The sequence below is a fragment of the Simochromis diagramma genome, unplaced genomic scaffold, assembly GCF_900408965.1.
Source record: "Simochromis diagramma unplaced genomic scaffold, fSimDia1.1 OVJJ01000361.1, whole genome shotgun sequence".
In the NCBI taxonomy this organism is placed as follows: Eukaryota; Metazoa; Chordata; class Actinopteri; order Cichliformes; family Cichlidae; genus Simochromis; species Simochromis diagramma.
Genome location: NW_024386860.1, coordinates 17,457,296 through 17,476,090, shown reverse-complemented (window position 1 = coordinate 17,476,090; position 18,795 = coordinate 17,457,296). Strand labels below are relative to the sequence as shown.

Here is an 18,795-nt window from a genome sequence, read left to right as displayed (position 1 = left end):
AAGGTCAGGTTGTATAAGTAATGTTTTTCCCAGCATATAAAACCTTTCAGAAAATCACTGGAGTGTTTAATGAATGCAAATATTTTCAAAGCCAGAGTTTATATCCATAAGGAAAATGTAAACTGCACAAAGCAGAACCACATCATGAAAAAATAATGCCAGACCAGATCTTTTTTACTTTTAGTGTCCCAGAGAGCAGGGTACAGTGAAACGTGTTTCTGCTTACACCCTAAGCAGAAAAAAGCAGAATCCATGTAATGCATGGATGTGCTTTATTTTAATGGATGGATGTAAAAATAGTACAGTCTCAGTCACAGTTAAAATAAAAGTGCCACAGGCCCCCAGTCAGGGCCTTATACTATGAGTTAGCGCAGGAATTTATATTTGCAACAGTGATAAAAAACTAAGAAAAATAAAAACAAAGTTAGTTAAAAACAGTAAAAGTAACCCTGACATTGTGTAAGAGAGAAGTGCAAATGGCATTAATAAGTGATATGTACACTTTAAAGGTAAGAAAAATGGTTGGATGAAGGTATAATAGAAAATATGTTTGGGATCTTGTGCCTCACAGGTGTGTTCACCTGTGACAGACTGAAGCCTTATTGTACAGATATAACTAAAGATCAGTAGGAATGATTCCCCGAAGTGTTCTTTATGGCAGTGAGGCTGAAAGGTCTGAGGGAGAAGTGTGAAGTGGGAGTGACGGGTCGTCCATGAAGGAGAGCAGCTTATCTGTTTCTTCAGTGACCTTTGACCCTCACCGACTAAATCACCTCCAAATTCTGACCGGTGATGCTTCCAGCTTTGCAGATTAGTTTATTAATTTACACAATACAGTTAAATAATAATGGACTGCATTTATAGAGTGCTTTTCGGGGTCCTCAAAGTGCTGTACAATTCCACTATTCATTCACTCTCACATTCACACACTGGTGGAGGCAGCTACAGTTGTAGCCACAGCTGCCCTGCAGGCAGACAGAAGCGAGGCTGCCATATCGCGCCATCGGCCCCTCTGTCCATCACCAGTACGCGGTAGGTGAAGTGCCTTGCCCAAGGACACAACGACAGAGACTGTCCGAGCCGGGGCTCGAACCGGCAACCTTCCGATTATAAGACGTACTGCCAACTCTTGAGCCACGATCGCCCTTGTAAGTCATATAAACAGATGTGGAAAAGTCACAATAAGAGTGTCCAGGTGGAAAAATAGACAAAGAGGCAAAACTGGCAACTAAAAAATGACAAATACCTCAAATCGACGGCCAAATCACAAAAATCAGACACTAGAAAACACCTCTGCAGGTAAAACCACAGCAGGCCTGTTCAGGCCATAAAATCACTTCACATTGTTTTTATATTTCTATGACAGTTGCTTTTGAGTGTCCATACAAAGTAGCAGAGGATGAACATCATTTCAAAGGTGAAGTGAGGCATGATAGCAGGACGATGCTTCTGGGTTTTTTTCTTTTCGTATATTATGGCATAAACCTTGGTTACTTAACTTAAACTGTAAGTTTAACTGTTACTATTACAGAACATGTTCTTCATTAAAAACACAAAGTTTCATCAAATAATAATAATATCCTAAATTTAAAAAAGCATAACAGCCTGTTGTGCTAACGTTTGAGCTTCCTCTGAGCTCCACGTTTCAGTTAGTGTGAACAGCTAGGAGAGTAAAAGACGATGTGGTTTTCAAAAGGCATAAACTTGACACATTTCTTGACTGTTCTGAGCAAGAATACTTTATTTCCATCTTTTACAGTTTTAAAATAATAAAAAGGGCCCAAAGTAGATGTTTAGGGACCCCACAGTTCTTGCAAGCACCACTTTAGTATGACAGCAATGTAAAGCCTTTTTATAGCAGTTGAGTCTCTTTTGGTTCTTGTTTTGTGGATTTCTTCCTTCTGCGTTCTTCTGTTTCTGATTCTCAGTCCATCTTGCCTGTGTGTCTTTGTTTGGAACAGATTTTCTACAATGTTATGCTCAGGGAAGTGAGAGACAAGGTTAAACCTTCAACTTAAAACCTCTGAGGTAGTCCACTGTGGATTTTGAAGTGTATACTGGCTCAAAGCAGGGTTTGGGAAAGCTTCCAAGTCTGCATTCTTGATAAGAGTGTAGAATTGTATGATAGGTTACCTCTGAACAGATGGATGATCCAGTTTGGCAACAATAAAAACTGAAAACACTGAGCTATGACTAAAAGGAGGACCGGTTGAACCGCAATGAAATCTTTTTAGTTTCTCTGAAATTATTTTATTTATTTTATGAAATTCTTTAGGATTAAAATTTAATGACAGAACAGTTATAAAGTCAATTGTTTTGAAATAAATCTGTAGTTGGAGCTTGTGTGTGAATACTAGAGCCTTTCACACAGTTTTCCAGCTGCTGTGAAGTCTTTCACCTGCAAAACATAAAAGAAATCATAGATAGCATATAGTTGTTTATATGAACAAGTTAACAGAAAGATCAACTCACTGTCCAGGTGAGATGTCTAATTTCCTCCACCGGCTTCTGTGACTGAAAAACACAAATGAATCGAAATGTTAGCCTCCATGTTAGCCTCCATGTTAGCCTCCATGTTAGCGGTGTAACAGGAGAGCAGTTTTAGTTTCAGAATGAAAATAAACTCTGACAATTGCAATTTTAAAATATCAGTGTTGCATATGTTTTATCATTTCGCTGTTACAGCTGCCCTGTTGGCTGCCCCTTCAAAAAGACAAAAACAAATCTGGAACGTTGCACTATCAAGCTGCAGGGCCAGACTCTCCATTGTTATGTAATTTCCATGGAACTAAATTTGACTGTTGAGCAGCAAGTCAGCACATGTCCAGAGTCACATCCTGACACTGGAGTGTCACACAGACTTTAGAAAAAGGTTGAAGAATTCAGAGATTCTGTCATTTCTCTCTGTTTTTCTCTGTTTTTACTGCATAAAGCTGGTTTCAAGTGTGATGCTACAAAAAGAAACTTTAGCACTTTGTTACTGTAGGGCCGCATTTTAACGCAGACCAGACCCGTGTAAATGCTGGGCGATTGAGAAAATAAAAAAAATTCAAAATGTTATTGCGCCAGAAATCGAATAACTGGCCAACTCTTCTTTGTAGAATTGCTTTAATTCGGCCATATTTGAAGGTTTCCAACATGAACCGCATGTTTAAAGTATCTCAGTCTGATTGAACTTGAACTATTTAAGTTCATGCCAGATACAACTGGTTTTTCACACAAGTCTTGGGGATCATTCAGATGTTTTTTTGGTAAACGTGAGACGAGCCTTCATTTTTTTGCTTTTTTGGTTGCCAGTGGTTTTGTCCTTGGACTCTCCTATTGAGGCCATTTTTGCTCATTCTCTCTTTTTTTTTGTTGAACCATGACCTCTGACCTAACTGAGCCAGGTGAGGCCTGCAGTTCTTTAGAAAATGTTCTGAGTTCTTCCGTGACCTCCTGGATGAGTCATTGATGCACTCTTGGAGTAATTTTGGTCGGCTGGTCACTCCTGGGAAGTTTCAGCACTGTCCTAAGTTTTCTCCATGTGTGGATAATTTCTCACTGTTGTTCACTGGAGTCCCGAAAGCCTTAGAAATGGCTTTGTGAACCTTTCAGACTGATAGATGTCAGTGCCTTTTTTTCCTCAGCTGTTTCTTTAAATCTTTTAGCTTACTTCACTTTGTCAGACAGCTTCTATTAAATGATTTCTTGATTGGTCTGGCAGTAATCAGGCCTGATTTAATATATGAGGGACAAGTCGTTTTGCTTCAGGTAGGTTTTTCTTCATAAATCAAATCATTATTTAAAACTGCATTTTGTATTTAGTCTGGTTATCTTTTTATAGTACTAACATTTTTAATGATCTGACGCATTAAAAATAGAAATCAAGAAGGGGAGCAGTTCTTTTCCACAGCACTGTATTAACTCTTGTTTTTGTTTTCTCATAATCAAATATTGAAGTCAGAGACCTCTGCTTGGTTTCACCCCTTTTGTGACACGGTAAGCCCCAAATGACAGCAGCGATCAGTTTAGGAAGTTTAAAAGTGAAAGTAAATAAATGAGACCCTTTATTGTTGGTTAAAAATGTCTGCAGTATTGTTTCTGGTTCTGTTACCCATCGATCTCTGTTAGTTTTTACCCTGTGATTAACTGTGATGACGCTTCTGTGTAAATCCAGATGTACAAATGACCACTAACTGAAACTTGGACATTGATCTCACCGAGTGTTTCCGCCTCGTCGCTACATCCAATCGCTTTCAGCAGGTCCACAGTCACCCGAAGAGCCCCCTCCTCGGTAAAGTGGGACACCAGCACGTCTGCGATCTGCAGGCGGTTTTTATTCTCCACCCTGTTGCGCTTCACGCGCGGCGCTTCCCTGCGGTCCAGAAGCTGGTGGCAGAACTTCTCAAAGTCGTCCTTTGATATGTCCTCCAGCGCGCTCACCAAAGCAAGTTTTATAGTTTTGTCTGACATTTCGTGGCCCAGAAAGTTCTTGTAGCTCTGTCTGAACTGCAAAATACGCTTTTGTCTCGAACTTCAAGGAAGATGACTTTAGAAGGCGCACCCGGAAAAAGACGCATTTACTGCGACTGGGAAATATGGGTGCTCTAAGAGCTATAAGCGGAACACACACAGCAGCAAACATCTGGAACACACTGTCTGTCTTACGATAACAGTGGGATTATGTTCCAAGTACAGTAAGACTTGCTGTAGGGATCCACCAACAACGCCTGTGTGAGTAGATCTGTCGACTCATATTGTGCATTGGTTTGCAGTTTTCTTGGTATGTTTGATTTTATAAATCCTAACAACCACATGGTATAGCGCCGCTAGGGGGTTTCGTCCTATTATTGTAGCATGTCTGTGGAGGCTCTCAGTTATGGAGGATCACAAGAGCCATTATTCTCTCGCCTCTGTCAGTGCGCCCCAGGGTGGCTGTGGCTACAATGTAGCTGCCATCACCAGTGTGTGAATGGGTGGATGACTGGATGTGTAAAGCGCTTTGGGGTCCTTAGGGACGAGTGAAGCGCTATACAAATACAGGCCATTTACCATTTACCATTATTTCGATGCGCGTGGCTCTTGTGGTCCTCCATACTCAGTCATCCAGGTCATCATAGTCTAAGGAACCTGGAAAGAAAAGCGTCTGGACTCTGCCTTTCTTTCTCTTCCTTTCCAAACTCCCTAGAATATTATTGTAGTTGTTGGAGAGTCTCCTAATGTGAGTGCAGCCTGCTGCTCTCCGTGCATCTGTTTAGAGCAGGGCAACTCCAGGTCTGTTGTTCTACACTGTTAAAAAAAAAAACATCTTAAAAAACTAATATTCCGGCAGCTGGGGCGTCAAAATACTACCGTAAAATAACAGAAAACAACTTCCTCATAAAAATACGGTTATTTCCAGTAATGACAATACAGTTTGTTGCCCTAATTTTACATGGGATCTTGCCTTTTCAAGTGATTTTAAACATTAAATTAGGAACATGTTAATGTGATTAAACAATGAAATTATATATAAATAGGGGATAAAAAACCAAATCCTAAAAAACAGTAATATTCCAGCAGCTGGGGCGCCAAAATACTACCGTAAAATATCAGAAAATAAATTTCTCATGAAAATACGGTTATTTTCTGCAATGAAAATCGAGTTTGTTGCGCTAATTTCACATGGGATTCTGCCTTTTCCAAGTGCTTTTAGACATTAAATTAGGAACATTTTAACGTGATCAAACAATGAAATTACCTATAAACAAGGTCAATGAATGTGGCAATATGAATCATAATACGTAAATGTACAGAAATATACAGTTAACAGTTGGTTTAAATAATAATGGATTGCATGCCCTGGGACAGACTGACAGAGGCGAGGCTGCCGTATCGAACCATCGGGTCCTCTGGCCATCACCAGTAGGCGGCAGGTGAAGAGTCTTGACCACGGACACAATACCGAGAGTGTCGGAGCCGGGGCTCGAACCGGCAATCTTCTGATCACAAGGCGAACTGCCAACTCTTGAGCCACGATCGCCCTAAACAGCAATGATAATAATACTTATGTGAAGTAACACAAGCTTATATGAATCATGTTATATACTTTTCCATAGCATTACATTTGAATTCAACAGTTCAATCTTTCAAATAACGCACAGATATTTGTGAAATCACGATACATTTGTGAATGTATTTTAACAATCTAAATATGCATATGTACAAAAAATATATTTAAAAAAACAAGTAAATTGTGTTTTTACTATATTTACAGTGATGTTATGTTATTTTACCTTTGACATGTAAAATCACAGTCTACTTATGTAAATTTAATGATATTCTAGCAAGACAGTAGGCTACAAAACTTTAAAATATACAGTAAGATACTTTGACATTACTATTTTTTTGGAACAGTGTATTTAACTGACTGGCCTCCGAGTTGTCCGGCCAACATCCACACCACATGCCCGCTGAACCTGCTTGGTCTTCCTTCCTTGCCAGACCGCGGTTACAAAATGTATAACTTCATTTTATGTATTTAAGACAAAACAAACAAAAAACCCAACAACATCAACTTGCCATAATGTCGTTGTACAATGAAAATAAAGAGCTGTTCTGTCCGGTTTTTCCTCAAACATGGACACGTGTTTTAGTATTTTGTGGGTGGAATATTTTCTAATCCATGTGTGGGGTGAAAATGTCCCATAATTGGGTCCTGTAAAATGAAAAATGTACAAGGTGTTATAAATGTCAGATTTGCATTCTTGAGCAATAACAAGGGCATCAAATAATTATCTAATGCATTTTCCTTACAAACGTGGCGCCATTTAGGGGGACATAAAAAGGCTTTCCAATGGTATACGGTTTATTGCCAAGTAGCAAATAAACAAATGACCACAAGACACATTTCCTTATGTTTTGTAAGTATGTAGTATGTTTACGTTGTTTTCCTGGGGGCTGAAACTTGACATGTTGTGTATATCCCGCTAATAGCCTGTATATGTCATACTGCACATTTTGGTATCAATTTGATACAAAGTAAATAAAGGGCAGTGTTGCTGATACTGTTGTCTTATAAAGGAATCTTGTGTAGAGGAGAGCTGTGTGTCATGACTAATAGTTTACAATGAAGTATATGATATAGATGACAAAAGGAACCATTGTGGTGAAGTGATTCGAACTTTCTGTTAAGTTACGCCAGTGCAACGTCAAACAAAGAGAAAAGAGCAGGATAGAACTCACAGAGCAAGTCATATAAGACGAAGGGGAGCAAGGAAGTGATGCATATGGCCAAATGAGTATAAAAGAGGGCTCTTAGGAACATTCAGGGTTCTCCCTCTAGTTCTGATCAAAGATCTGAACAGTTTGAAATTATTAGATTAGAAATCCGAATTAGCTCAAAGTAGATTAACTTGAAAAGTATAATTTAAGTGATTTGATTCTATTTGATTCTGATTTGATTTTGAAAATGAGGAAAAAAAAACATATATAAGATAAATCTTTCAAAATTGTTGAATTTTTAAAAAGTTCTCTTTTTTTTAATTAGTTGTAGACGCATGAATCCCTCTTTGTCCACCAGGGGGAGCTGCAGTATCATTAATTCCCCCAGCCTAATTTTATAAAAGAAGACTTTAATTCAACACGTTTATATACAGTTTATTTACATCAGACAACCATCACACGTCACTGAAACCGTCACAGCAAGTGCCTGAAAACCGCCAGTTTGTTATTCAGAGTATCAACAGAGGTAGACACGAGTTTTGTATTTAGAAAATAATAATAATAATAATATAAATGCACAAAACTCTACATAGGGTTCATATAAACACTATTTACAAATCCATTCTTTCTTTAGAAAACAAACAAACAAACTATCAAACATAACAACCCCAGAGGAACAAAGTACAAGTAACCCGAGTGCTTAAAATACCCCTGGCTGGTGTCTGTGCTGCACTTAAAACAACCTGAGGTCAAGTAGCTCTTTTTATAGAAACGTTTAAGAAAATATGATATGATGTCATTAAATATTGGCTGCACTATGGATCTATATACTTTTAATTATTATTCCCTGAAATGCAGCATCTGTAAACTGCCTACATCAAGTTCGTCCTCTTCCACGAGGCTTGAGGAAGCAGAGTTCACTTTGAAGGCTGAAGTACTCAAAACGTTCAGGTCTGTCAGCCAGCAGCACCGAGGCTCCTGGGGTCGGCCCCTACTGTGAAACCCACGTTTCACTGCTGTGATCAGAGGCTGTCGATACCCCAGAGCACTGCCAGGACTCTGTGTTTGTGGGTAAAACATTCATACTGCTCAGGACCTCCTGTGCCGACTTTCCCAGCATGCCCTGCACGTCACAGACGAAGCGGTAGACGTAGCGCTTGCCCGCCGTCTTATGGATGATGTTTTTGTGGTAGTAGTAACGCAGGCCACGGCTCAGCTTCTCGTAGTTCATCTTTGGTTTGTTCTTGCACTGACCCCAGCGCTTCGCCACCTGTGGGATCACCAGCAAACACATGCTCAGAAAAATACAATAGAAATGAATAATGTAATTAAGTAAATGTACTAATATAAAAATCTGTTAAAGTTTATAATAAGTAAGATGGTTTATTTAAGTGCTTCTAAAAACAGAAGAATACAAGTGTTTATTCACATGCATTAAATGTTTGTGTAAAGCGTTAACATAAGCAGATTCTGTCTTCTGTCATTTTATTCCCACATAAATGAATCCTCACACCTTTCAGTAAAGCTGTGCAATGCTCGTTTCTGCCCCCTGTCAATCTGGCTCTATAAGTACCAGGATGAGCAGCATCAGCACTGCAGGTAATATGAACAGGGGCCCCCATCCAGTCATTGCTCTGTTAAATGGTACAAAGTTTCAACACCAGCGGCTCCATTTTTAGGAAAACAAGTGATTCCCAGGCTGACTTTCTTAAATGTGATCAACGTTTCTCCCCAAACTACAAAGACACACTCAAATGGAAAGTTTTGTGAAGTAGGTAAGAAATGACCTTTTATCGGTTCCATGTAGTGCTCAACAGTGGCTTTGTCTAAAACAGGATTCTTACCTCTGTGGGGTCAGACATCTTGAACTCCCATCCGTCTCCAGTCCAGGAGATGAAAGTGCGGCAGGCAGAGTCCAGCAGAAGCTCCAGTAAAAACTGCCACAGCTGGATTGGACCGGAACCTGAATGAAGAGTTTGTAGATAAATGAATGAGGTCAAAGTAAGTAGCTGGCGCTGTAATGTGTAATCTATGTGTCATTATACAAAGAGGAAAAGAAGCAAACTCTAACCTGGATAAGCCGACATTCCTGTCATCTGCCCCTCCCTGTCCAGCCTCTGCGGAGGGGTGTTTTTTCGTTTCACCACACGGGGGCAGTACTGCTCTGAGGACTGGAGGCCGGGGTTTGAGGGACATGAGGCCATAGATGGGTGTGATGGAGGGGCAGCGAAGTTGGGGGACTGATATTCAGACCAAAAAGACGAGGACTGTCTCTGTGCATCCGAGTCAAAGTAGCTCTGATCTGTTTCGCCTGCACCAAACAGAAGAATCACACACTGAACTACAAAGATCAGGTCACTGGAAAAGTGTTTGGTTTTAACCCACGAGTGAAATGTCTTACTTTGTACTGAGTTTGATCCCGCTCCTGTGAGGAAGGGGCTGTGGCTGCCTTCCACGGCAGGGCTGAACTGTCCGGTCTGGGGCACCAAGTTCTGGTATGTCTGAGGAGACTCCTGGTATCCAGTTTGTGACTGGTCCACTGCCAGTCCATCTGTGCACCAGGAGAGAGTTAGTCACAAGCACAATTCCCTTAAAGTCAACTTTAAATGAGGTCAGTGTATGCACAAATAAGCCCTGTAAGCTCGGGCTTTAATCTGCTCTGGAAGCTCAGTTCCAGAAGATTTTTTTCTGCTCATGGTTCTGTGTGATGTCACAGAGAGGAGATACACACAAATATCTGTTTTTAAAAAGTAGCTACTCAAAAAGCAACTCTCTGGTGTTCTCGAATAAAACATAAGAACACTATAGGTCTCCTTTAGAGTTATTTCACACGTAGCATCAGTGAACGTGAGACGCTCACCTTGTGGATACGAGGCCCACCAGTTGAACTCCTGGTATGTATCCAGGCTGAAGAGGGCAGGGTCACTCACTGAAGGTAAAAGAGCAAAAAATACAAGATAAGTCAAAAATACTTGAGTTTAATAAGCAAGCAAAGTATACCAAAACACGTTTTTCTTTTTACCTTTGGTGCCATAAGGATGGGAAGCTTTTGGCGGCTCCGGGTAGCCGCTGTCTGCCGCGTACTGCTGCTGCTGTCCGGGCGCTTTACTGTCTAACAGAAAAGACAGGTCTTCACCAGGGTAGTCTGGAGGTTCAACATAATACAGACAGATGGAGTCAGTGAAGGATGGTGAAGACAGCAGGGAAGCACAGCTCTTTTTAAAGCACCAAGTCGATACAGGATTACCTGTTTAATCGTGCAAACCTTAAACTAATTCATTTTACAGCAGTTTTTTTGCAGCACAGGATGACACTGCTCTTTGTGTCTGAGGGGCATCTTATACATAATATATGTATAAGATTTGCTATAATGAGCAAACAATGAGGATAAACCTAATATTAGGCTACATAATTAAGATTACACTTTTTAATTTAGTAAAGGGTTGAAATACTTTTTTGTAACTTTGTAAAACAAAGTTTGACTTGCTTACACAGCTGTACTTACTGTGACTTTACTTTGACTTTACTTTACTTTTGACTTTACTTTCTTTTGCAAATGTTTAAATTATGTTTGTTTTTAAGGTGGATTTTTTTTTCTTATGACTTAACAGATGTGATGACACTGTAAACTCTTTGGCACTGAAGGCACCACCAGCCCTCTGCTGCTTATAGCCTGATAAGGATAACTTTGATCCAGCAGTAAAAGCAAGTTAGCTGCATTATCTTTAAGCTGATTTTATGATTATATTAAGGCAAACAAATACAAAACATGAACTCAAAATCTGCTGTGAATGTATAGTTTGCTGTAAATATGAAAGACTATGCTAAAATGCCGGTGTGGTGCTTTAAGAAGGAGGTTAATCAAAGCTCAGTTCTGCAGAAAAAGTCATGGAGAGAAGAATTGTGGGAGAAATCTATAAGTTAGACTTTAGAGTTGGGCTGAAATCTTGACGTGGGACATGAGAAAAAGGAAAAAAAAATGCCCCCCAGGTTTTTTCAGTTCTATGGATGGAGGCAGCTTGGAGGAAACAAGGCAGGGAGGGGGAGGAAACGCCAGCGGAGGGAGTGTGACAGAGTAGTGATGGAGGGATGGGGAGTGGGGGGCGAGGGCTCTAAATCTGTTGGAGGAGGAAGTCTGGAGGAAAGGATTAGGAAAGACAGAGAGGGGAGTGCAACACAGAGACCGTCTTTAACCTGACCACCCTGCGTCTCTCTGTCTTTGCAGATCTCAGCCCATTCAGACAATTTCACACACACATAATCACGGGCGTGTCAAGGACTCGCAGGGAAAGCTCTGACAGATGTGATGACACTGTCTGCGAACATGTTTCCTCTGTCCTTCAGCCGCTCGGCTTCAGAGGAAACAGATCGCACAAACATAAAAAAAACCTGTGTCTGACGTGTCTGAGAGTTTCAGCGCCGTGCACCAGGATCAGCAGGAAAGCCAGATGAAGCAACATCAGAGGGATCCACTGAACTCACCATAAGATGCAAAGTCGAAACCAGCTGGCACTTCCTGCGTCCTGAAGTCTTCTGTGTAGTATCCGCTCTGGCAAACCTCCATCTGCGGTCATATGATTACAACTTTTTGTCACCACTGGGAATGAATTCAAACTTACAAACGCAGTTTAGAATCACGCGAGTGGGGCTGTAACGTTTCCCACTGGTGTTTATCTCGATGAATAATTAGGGAATAAATACATTTTTAAAAAATCGGAAAAGCAAAGAATCCTGCAGTTTTCTGTCAGCTGACGTCCATCCGTGCAGCACAGTTCACGCTTTAAACTGCTCGTTGTGGATGAACGACACTTGCTGCTCATTTTGTGTCGTGTTAAAATATATTTTAGTTTAAGTGACCGAGCTTACCTTTACTTTGGAGTCGGCGCTTCTGTCTCCTGCTTTGATCGAAGTGTCCCAGTACATGTGGCTCCTTCACAGCTTCTCCTTCAAACTTGTACCGGCTGCAGCAGCGTGGAGTGGTCACTCTGCGGTCGGCCGCGTCCCGTTATAAGCTCAGCGAAAAAAAAGTGGGCGGGGCGCGTGCCCGCGGTGAGTCGTGACCTGCTGCGGCACTGAGGTTTGTTTAACACCCCCCACCCCCGACCCCCTTTCCCGACCCCCTCAGCAACAAGTCAATCAAACTTTCATTCATAAAAGCGTCTCAGGTAACAGACACGCGAATGAAGCTTATTCCAAAAAGAACAATTTATTTATTAACTACACAGAAGTTCAAGATTTACAAGATCTGATCTGGAAAAACAAGGGGGGGGGGGGGGTATAAATGTTGCTGTGGAAAACAAACTTGCATGTATGAGGGGTGTGTAATTGAGGAGAGAGGATTAAAAATGGGATTAAAAGAAGATAACACGCTGAAACTATAGTATTCATAAAGATCAACATTTGGAATTCAAAAATAGTCCATTATTGAAGTTAAAGTAAAGAAGTCCATTTTCTTTCTTTCCATGCCATTCAGACTGAGAACATACACAGATACTGACAATTTTACCATCTTTCTTATTCCCTTTGTTATCAGTAAACTTGTTCCTCTTCCACTGCACCCGTATTTAAGTCTTTTCTTAAAACTGACTGTTTTCTTCTTTTGTGGAGGGAAAATGGTCACTGCAGATGAAAAAGTGAGGGAGGAACTTTGTGACATGGTTTAGAATAAGGACAAAGAAAAAAAGGTGTCTTCAAAACGAGTATGCAGACATGATCACATTTAAAGGTCGTCCATCAGGACATTTTGACACATTTTCCTGCATTAAGGACACTTTGGTACCTTTGCATGGAAAAGTTTCATACAGAGGAGTTCAGCATTTAAATGGTGATGCTCCCGGGTACAATTTCATTGAATTATTCCAAACTATTCTCATTTATTATTAGCCATGCTGAGTCAACACACATTCAGACATGTTTTCCTGTTTTTCTTTTGTGTTTGTCTCCAGACTGAGTTCAATGAGTTGATTCAGTTCCCTTTGATATTAGGCTTTTGTTAACCTGCTTAAACGGGGCCCTTCTTTGTGTCACAGAACTTTTACACACAAAAGTTCTCGAGTTCTTTTAAAGCTCAGGTGAGTTTTACTTTTAAACTTTCCGTACATTTGAAACTTGTTGCAGTCTGTTGTGATTTTCAAGACTTGTGAACATCTCATTTCTGTTACTGACTAAAATGAAGGAATACAGACAAACATTAACTTCAGATTAGTTTGAAGTGGCCCGACAACGTTGGGTTTTCAGATTTTTTTTATCGTAGGACTTCCTTTTCCTTTTTCCTTACGGCTCCTACATGACTCAGATTAAACTTCTATGTGTGTCAGAGGGAAAATTACTTTTACCACAAAAGATTCAGTGGTTTTATGAATCTGTGTGTGTGTGTGTGTGTCAGGGGGGGGGGTCACCCCAGTCAGAGCTATTCCCAGTTATGTGATGGGAGCTTTTCAGTCCAATCCTCCTCATATATGCAGGTGGCTGTGAAAGTTTGTGAAAATAGTCAGTAACACGACGTTAATTATCTTTTTGTCACACACACACACACACCTACACACACACACACACACACACACACACACAATGTTCATTTTTATCCTGATTATTCTACAATAAAGGGTTACAGTCAGCACTAAACGTACATTTATGCAGAGCTAGAGAACAAAGCAGATACCTGAAGGGTAAACATTTGGATACATAAAAATGGGCAAATTAATGGAGATTATAAAGGCACAGAATAATAAAGTCTAAGATTACATGTAATACTTACCACACTTTAGCCTAAAGTCATAACTCTACCACACAACTCATCACACTGCAGCTGTTAAACAGTTCATTGATGTGATTTGTAGGAATAAAACACACTAAAACAACAAGATCCGGATTTGTGAGTCAATTAAATGATTAGTCATTCGACAAATTAATAGCCAACACATCTAATAGTCGGCTAATTACTGAAGTCACATTTTTTTATGATAGAAACAAATGTTTTTTTGGACTGTAGGCCAGATAAAAGAAGACATTTGAAGATGAGATAAGGATTCCCGTTTAGTTTGACAAAAAAAAAAATGTGTCAATGAATTAATTAGTTCCCTGAAAACATTTAAGTGAGAGATTTCTGTCTTGTCTTTCTGTGAGTGAAAACAAAGACAACCTTTCATACAGATCATACAAATAGGATGATTTAAAAACTAACTAACTGAGAAAAAGTCAAAGTCACAGCACTTTCTCTTAATATCCTTGGTTTTTGGATATTTAGTCAAAACAAAACAACTAAAAGACTAAAACATGAAATTAGTTATTTAATCAGTTAGCAGATTAAGAAAATTAATAAGAAAGAATTCAGAGTAAAGACTGAATCGACTGTTTTTCCTTTCATGTCTGTGGATTTTTGACATTTTTAGCTTTTTATCAAATTTAGTCAAAGTAAGAATATCTCCCCAGCATGAGGCCCCTAAATTAGCCAAATATGATTAGCTGTAAAACAAAAATAGCCAATTTTGTCATGGACAATCATGATAATCAATTAATAATTCAATCATGTATGTCATTGTTTTTTCCACTGATAGTTGGACAAAAAAAGAGACATCTGAATATCAAACTTAGTATTTCTTACTACTTTGAGTTCTTTTAGGCCACAGGCCGAACAATCGGTCGATAAAACAATCAATGAATGAACAAAGAAAAATCTGGTTATTAATTAATGGTTCTCTCACTTTTTTTCTTTCATTCCGTTGTTTTCTCTCAGTCTTATCTGTGTGTGTCTGTAGTGTCTGGTATGTTACACAAAATAAAAATACCACTTTTCTTTTTCACATTTTGATATTTAGAGGCACCAAAGATTGACCCTCACGAAAATAACACATTAACTAATGTACCACCTGTAAAGCACGATTTTCAGTACAATAAAAAATGACAAATTCTTTCCTTGCTAAACATAATCAATAGTTCCACATACACCGCTGCAGGTTTTATAGCAGATGGGTGGCCTTGTAGAGTGTATTTTTATCGCGTCACTGAATGGCTTTAACATATTTCAGAGCTGCGGTCACTGATTGTCTGACCAAATAACTGAGCCATAGTTTGGGTGGGGTTGAAGTGGAGCCTTTTGAAATCAGAGCTTTTGCCAGTCGCTTTTTTTTAATGAGGTGGGAGGAAGAAAAAATCTCAGTATCTTTAGCAACCATTCGACAAAACAATGGCCCGTAAAAAACACACAAGCAGCCGCTGAAGAAAGTCTGAAATCACGGCGTGAGTGGCTGCAGCAGATAAGGCCGAGCCCAGAGGCTTGTATAAACAAACATCTCTGCTATTCAGCTCGGACACACACACACACACACACACACACACACACACACACACACACACACACACACACACACACACACACACACACACACACACCGCGCCGACTCCATCTGGAAAAGTGTGCAGCCGGCTGAAATCGTGCGTGGAGACGGGAGTCGTGATTGGGGGCCCCACCCCAACACAAGGACACAACCGGGATAAAGTTACACAACAGACCAAGTGATTAACAACCGTCTGCAGCAAACTGTCAGCTCTGGAATCCACCGGGAATAATCACACACACAGACAGCCTGCGAAAGTAAACTGCCAGCGACGGCACCAGAACGCCCCAGAAATGAAATTCATCAGATTTACTGGAAATCATGAAGGTGTAACCACAACGCAGAAACACACCGGTTACAAAAGCACGGGAATGAAACCGGCAGGGAGAAATCATTTAGACCAGAAACACCAAACTAGATTTGATCCGTGGCCCACGAAAAAAGCTCAATTTGATCCTTTAAGTGGGCCGGAACATTTATTTGAATGTAAATAGGTCTATTGTGATGACATCCACGGAGCAGACAGCCTGAGACACAGTTCATTAAAGATGAAAAAACAAAACAGAAAAGCCTCACCTGCATTGTTTCTGCTGTTAAACAGCTATGTGATCATTTATTGACGCGATGAAGATATATCTTCAGTATATCTTCATGTCTGTGTTGTAATTTAATCTAAAAAAAAAAAAGATCACCATAATTACGTCACTGCTGTTTTCATTGACGCGTAAAGCAAAGTATGGGCCGGTTTGGATCTTCGGAGGATGTTTTCTCAGGCCCGGGCCGCATGTTCGACAGCCATGTTTAATACGTCAGCATAATGTTAACGCAAAGGTTACTTTAGCTCGGATGTTGAGAGCCATTTTAGGCCATCTTTTTTCGCTTGCAGTCCTTTACAGCAAGACTGCTACGTATCAGAATGTCACTTCACAGATCAAAATAAAATCAACATAACAATATTATTTTAAAAAACATGAAAATTGTTTGTTTTGTGTGATCTAAAAGTAAAAGAAAATCCTGCTTTTTACTATCATATAGGCATTATTAAGAAAATATTGATATTTCATTTTAAATATCCTGATTATCACAAGTTCTCAGTGTTGTGTATGGTACACATTTATAAAGACAACATTTATTAAAACACACACACACACACACACACACTTAGTTCATTTAGTTCTTAAAGCAGCAGAAACATGAATTTCATCTTGTTGAATATAATCGTGTTTTGCGTGTATTTACTAACCTACAGTTACGTCATGCGGTTATGTGGGGCTTTGGATTGCACAGTACTTTTTAAATTGTGATTGCAGAGTAGTTTTACCTGCTCTAATCCCTTTATCTTTACAGCCAGGTTATTTTTTTGTGCTGCTGTAACATCTAATCCTCCCAGCAGGGCATCAATAAAGTGCTATCTTATCTCACCTTTCCCCTGCTGGTAAGTTTTTCAGTTTTACTTTAAAAACTTTGTTTGGTGATTTGTGACTGTTACTGTGTGGCTAAAATATATTTTCCCCAGAAGCCCCGAAGGATAAAAGTGGACTAATTAAAAATATATCTTTTATGTTTCATAAAAATCCAAAAGTTCCTTAGCTAACGAGCCAAGGGCCACATTTTCTACAGCAGTCCTGAATGAAACAGGAACCTCTTATTAAGAGGGCCTGTAAATTTCATGAACTGCACTGTGCTGATGCACTCTGTCAAAGCACTAACTGCCACCATGAACAGCTCTTTTTTCCCCACTGAATGTAGATCTTCTAAAGGTCAGACGCGTTTTTCAAAACGTTACGATCTTTATGAACATGCAGGAAGTTGAAGATTTTTTTTAAAGTGACAACAAGAACACAAACAGGGGTTTTTTTGTGATATAATCTTTCCTTCTCTTATAAGTGGGGAGGTGAGCATGGGGCTGCAGTACTTCTTATTGGAAAACTTACTCTTCACACCAGGGAGATGTGTCTACATTTTCTGAGCAATATCTTCTCTTTATGGTAGCATGACTTCACTGCAGCTCAGGAGGGAAACAAGACGACCATCTGCTGCACGATGCAAATTGTGGAAGTCTCATCTAAGCTGCAGGTGGACTTTTGAATACATTAGTGTTCATGTGGGCACCTATGCAGCAATTTCAAAACACTTAAAAAAAAAAGAGGCCTGTGCCCCAAATCCATCACTCAACACTAACATCTGCCACCAAAATGAGACAAGAGCTTGTTAACATAATGGCCCTTAATCTGCTACAGGTTCATAATATATGTGAAAGGTTAATATCCCATAACTGTCTGTTTGCACTTCAAATGCAATCAGGTGGGAGTCTGACAGGAAGTTTAAAAAACTGCTGCACACTGCAATCCCAAACCAAGTGAAATAATTGAAGAGCTCAATCACCTACAACGCCGAGCTACTGCTAGAAATATACCTTTAATGTTAACTTTACTTGTGAAAGAAAAATAGGAGAGAGAAAGGGAGGCTTAGAGACAGTAGAGTCCAAAAACACACTTTTATGACTGGTAGGTGCTTCCCTGTTGGTGAAGTAACGGTGAATTATTTTTCTTCTCCACAGGCACAAAAAGGCCAGTTTTACTTTCTGCTTTTTCTAAATGAATCTTTTTCAGTGGGTTTCCTTAAGTGTAAACAGCCAAGGAAAAGCAATTTTTCAGATGAGGAGTTTATTAGTTTATTAGTCATGATACACACCTACATCTACTGTGAAATGAAACCAAATGACAACAACAGACACACAATTTCAGGCTGAGCCAGCTGTTTACAACGAGACACGTGCTTGGCTTGTTTTTTTTTTAAAGAAAATACATATTTTAAAAAAAGGAACCAGTGCTCGCCAAGTACAACATAATTACTGTTAATAATAAAACCTTATTTTCAAAATATGAGGATTAATTGATCTCATATGTCCTACTCTCAGGGAATGTTTGATATTTATCACAGGAATAAAGATTAAAAGTTGCAGTTATTTATGGAACTCTGTGTGTAGTTTCAGTTATTGTTGGATTTACACCATCGTGGGCGCTGAAACGTGTGGAGTGTAGGGTGTGCAGTGATGAACTTCAGCCTGTCCTATGACTACAGGCTAAAAATGGCCTTCATATGTTCATATAGTCAGGTTGTCTAAATATTCACAAGATCAGTGGAAAAAAAATCAAAACAAAATAATGGCTTCAGTACAACGTGGGACTGAATGAAACATACTCAAACACACAGACAGGAGTTTTATTTCTAGGAGATTTTGTGATTTTCCTTTAATAACGCTTAAAAACAC

General features: G+C 39.6%; 1 protein-coding gene across 2 annotated transcripts; it reads right to left on the bottom strand.

Moving 5' to 3' along the window:
* Positions 1-7,599: 7,599 nt before the first annotated feature.
* Positions 7,600-12,184, bottom strand: LOC120732960 (ETS1-related protein). Of its 2 annotated transcripts, none has more exons than XM_040030893.1 (8): positions 12,052-12,184; positions 11,668-11,749; positions 10,208-10,330; positions 10,046-10,114; positions 9,587-9,736; positions 9,257-9,496; positions 9,030-9,148; positions 7,600-8,455 (listed from the first exon to the last, which is right to left on the bottom strand). In XM_040030893.1, exons 1-8 carry the CDS (start codon positions 12,106-12,108, stop codon positions 8,177-8,179), a joined length of 1,119 nt encoding a protein of 372 aa, XP_039886827.1. In that variant the 5' UTR covers positions 12,109-12,184; the 3' UTR covers positions 7,600-8,176. The 2 variants fall into 2 exon arrangements, with proteins under 2 accessions (XP_039886827.1, XP_039886828.1); XM_040030894.1 differs by having other exon boundaries at positions 10,208-10,297.
* Between the last annotated feature and the right edge of the window lie 6,611 nt (positions 12,185-18,795).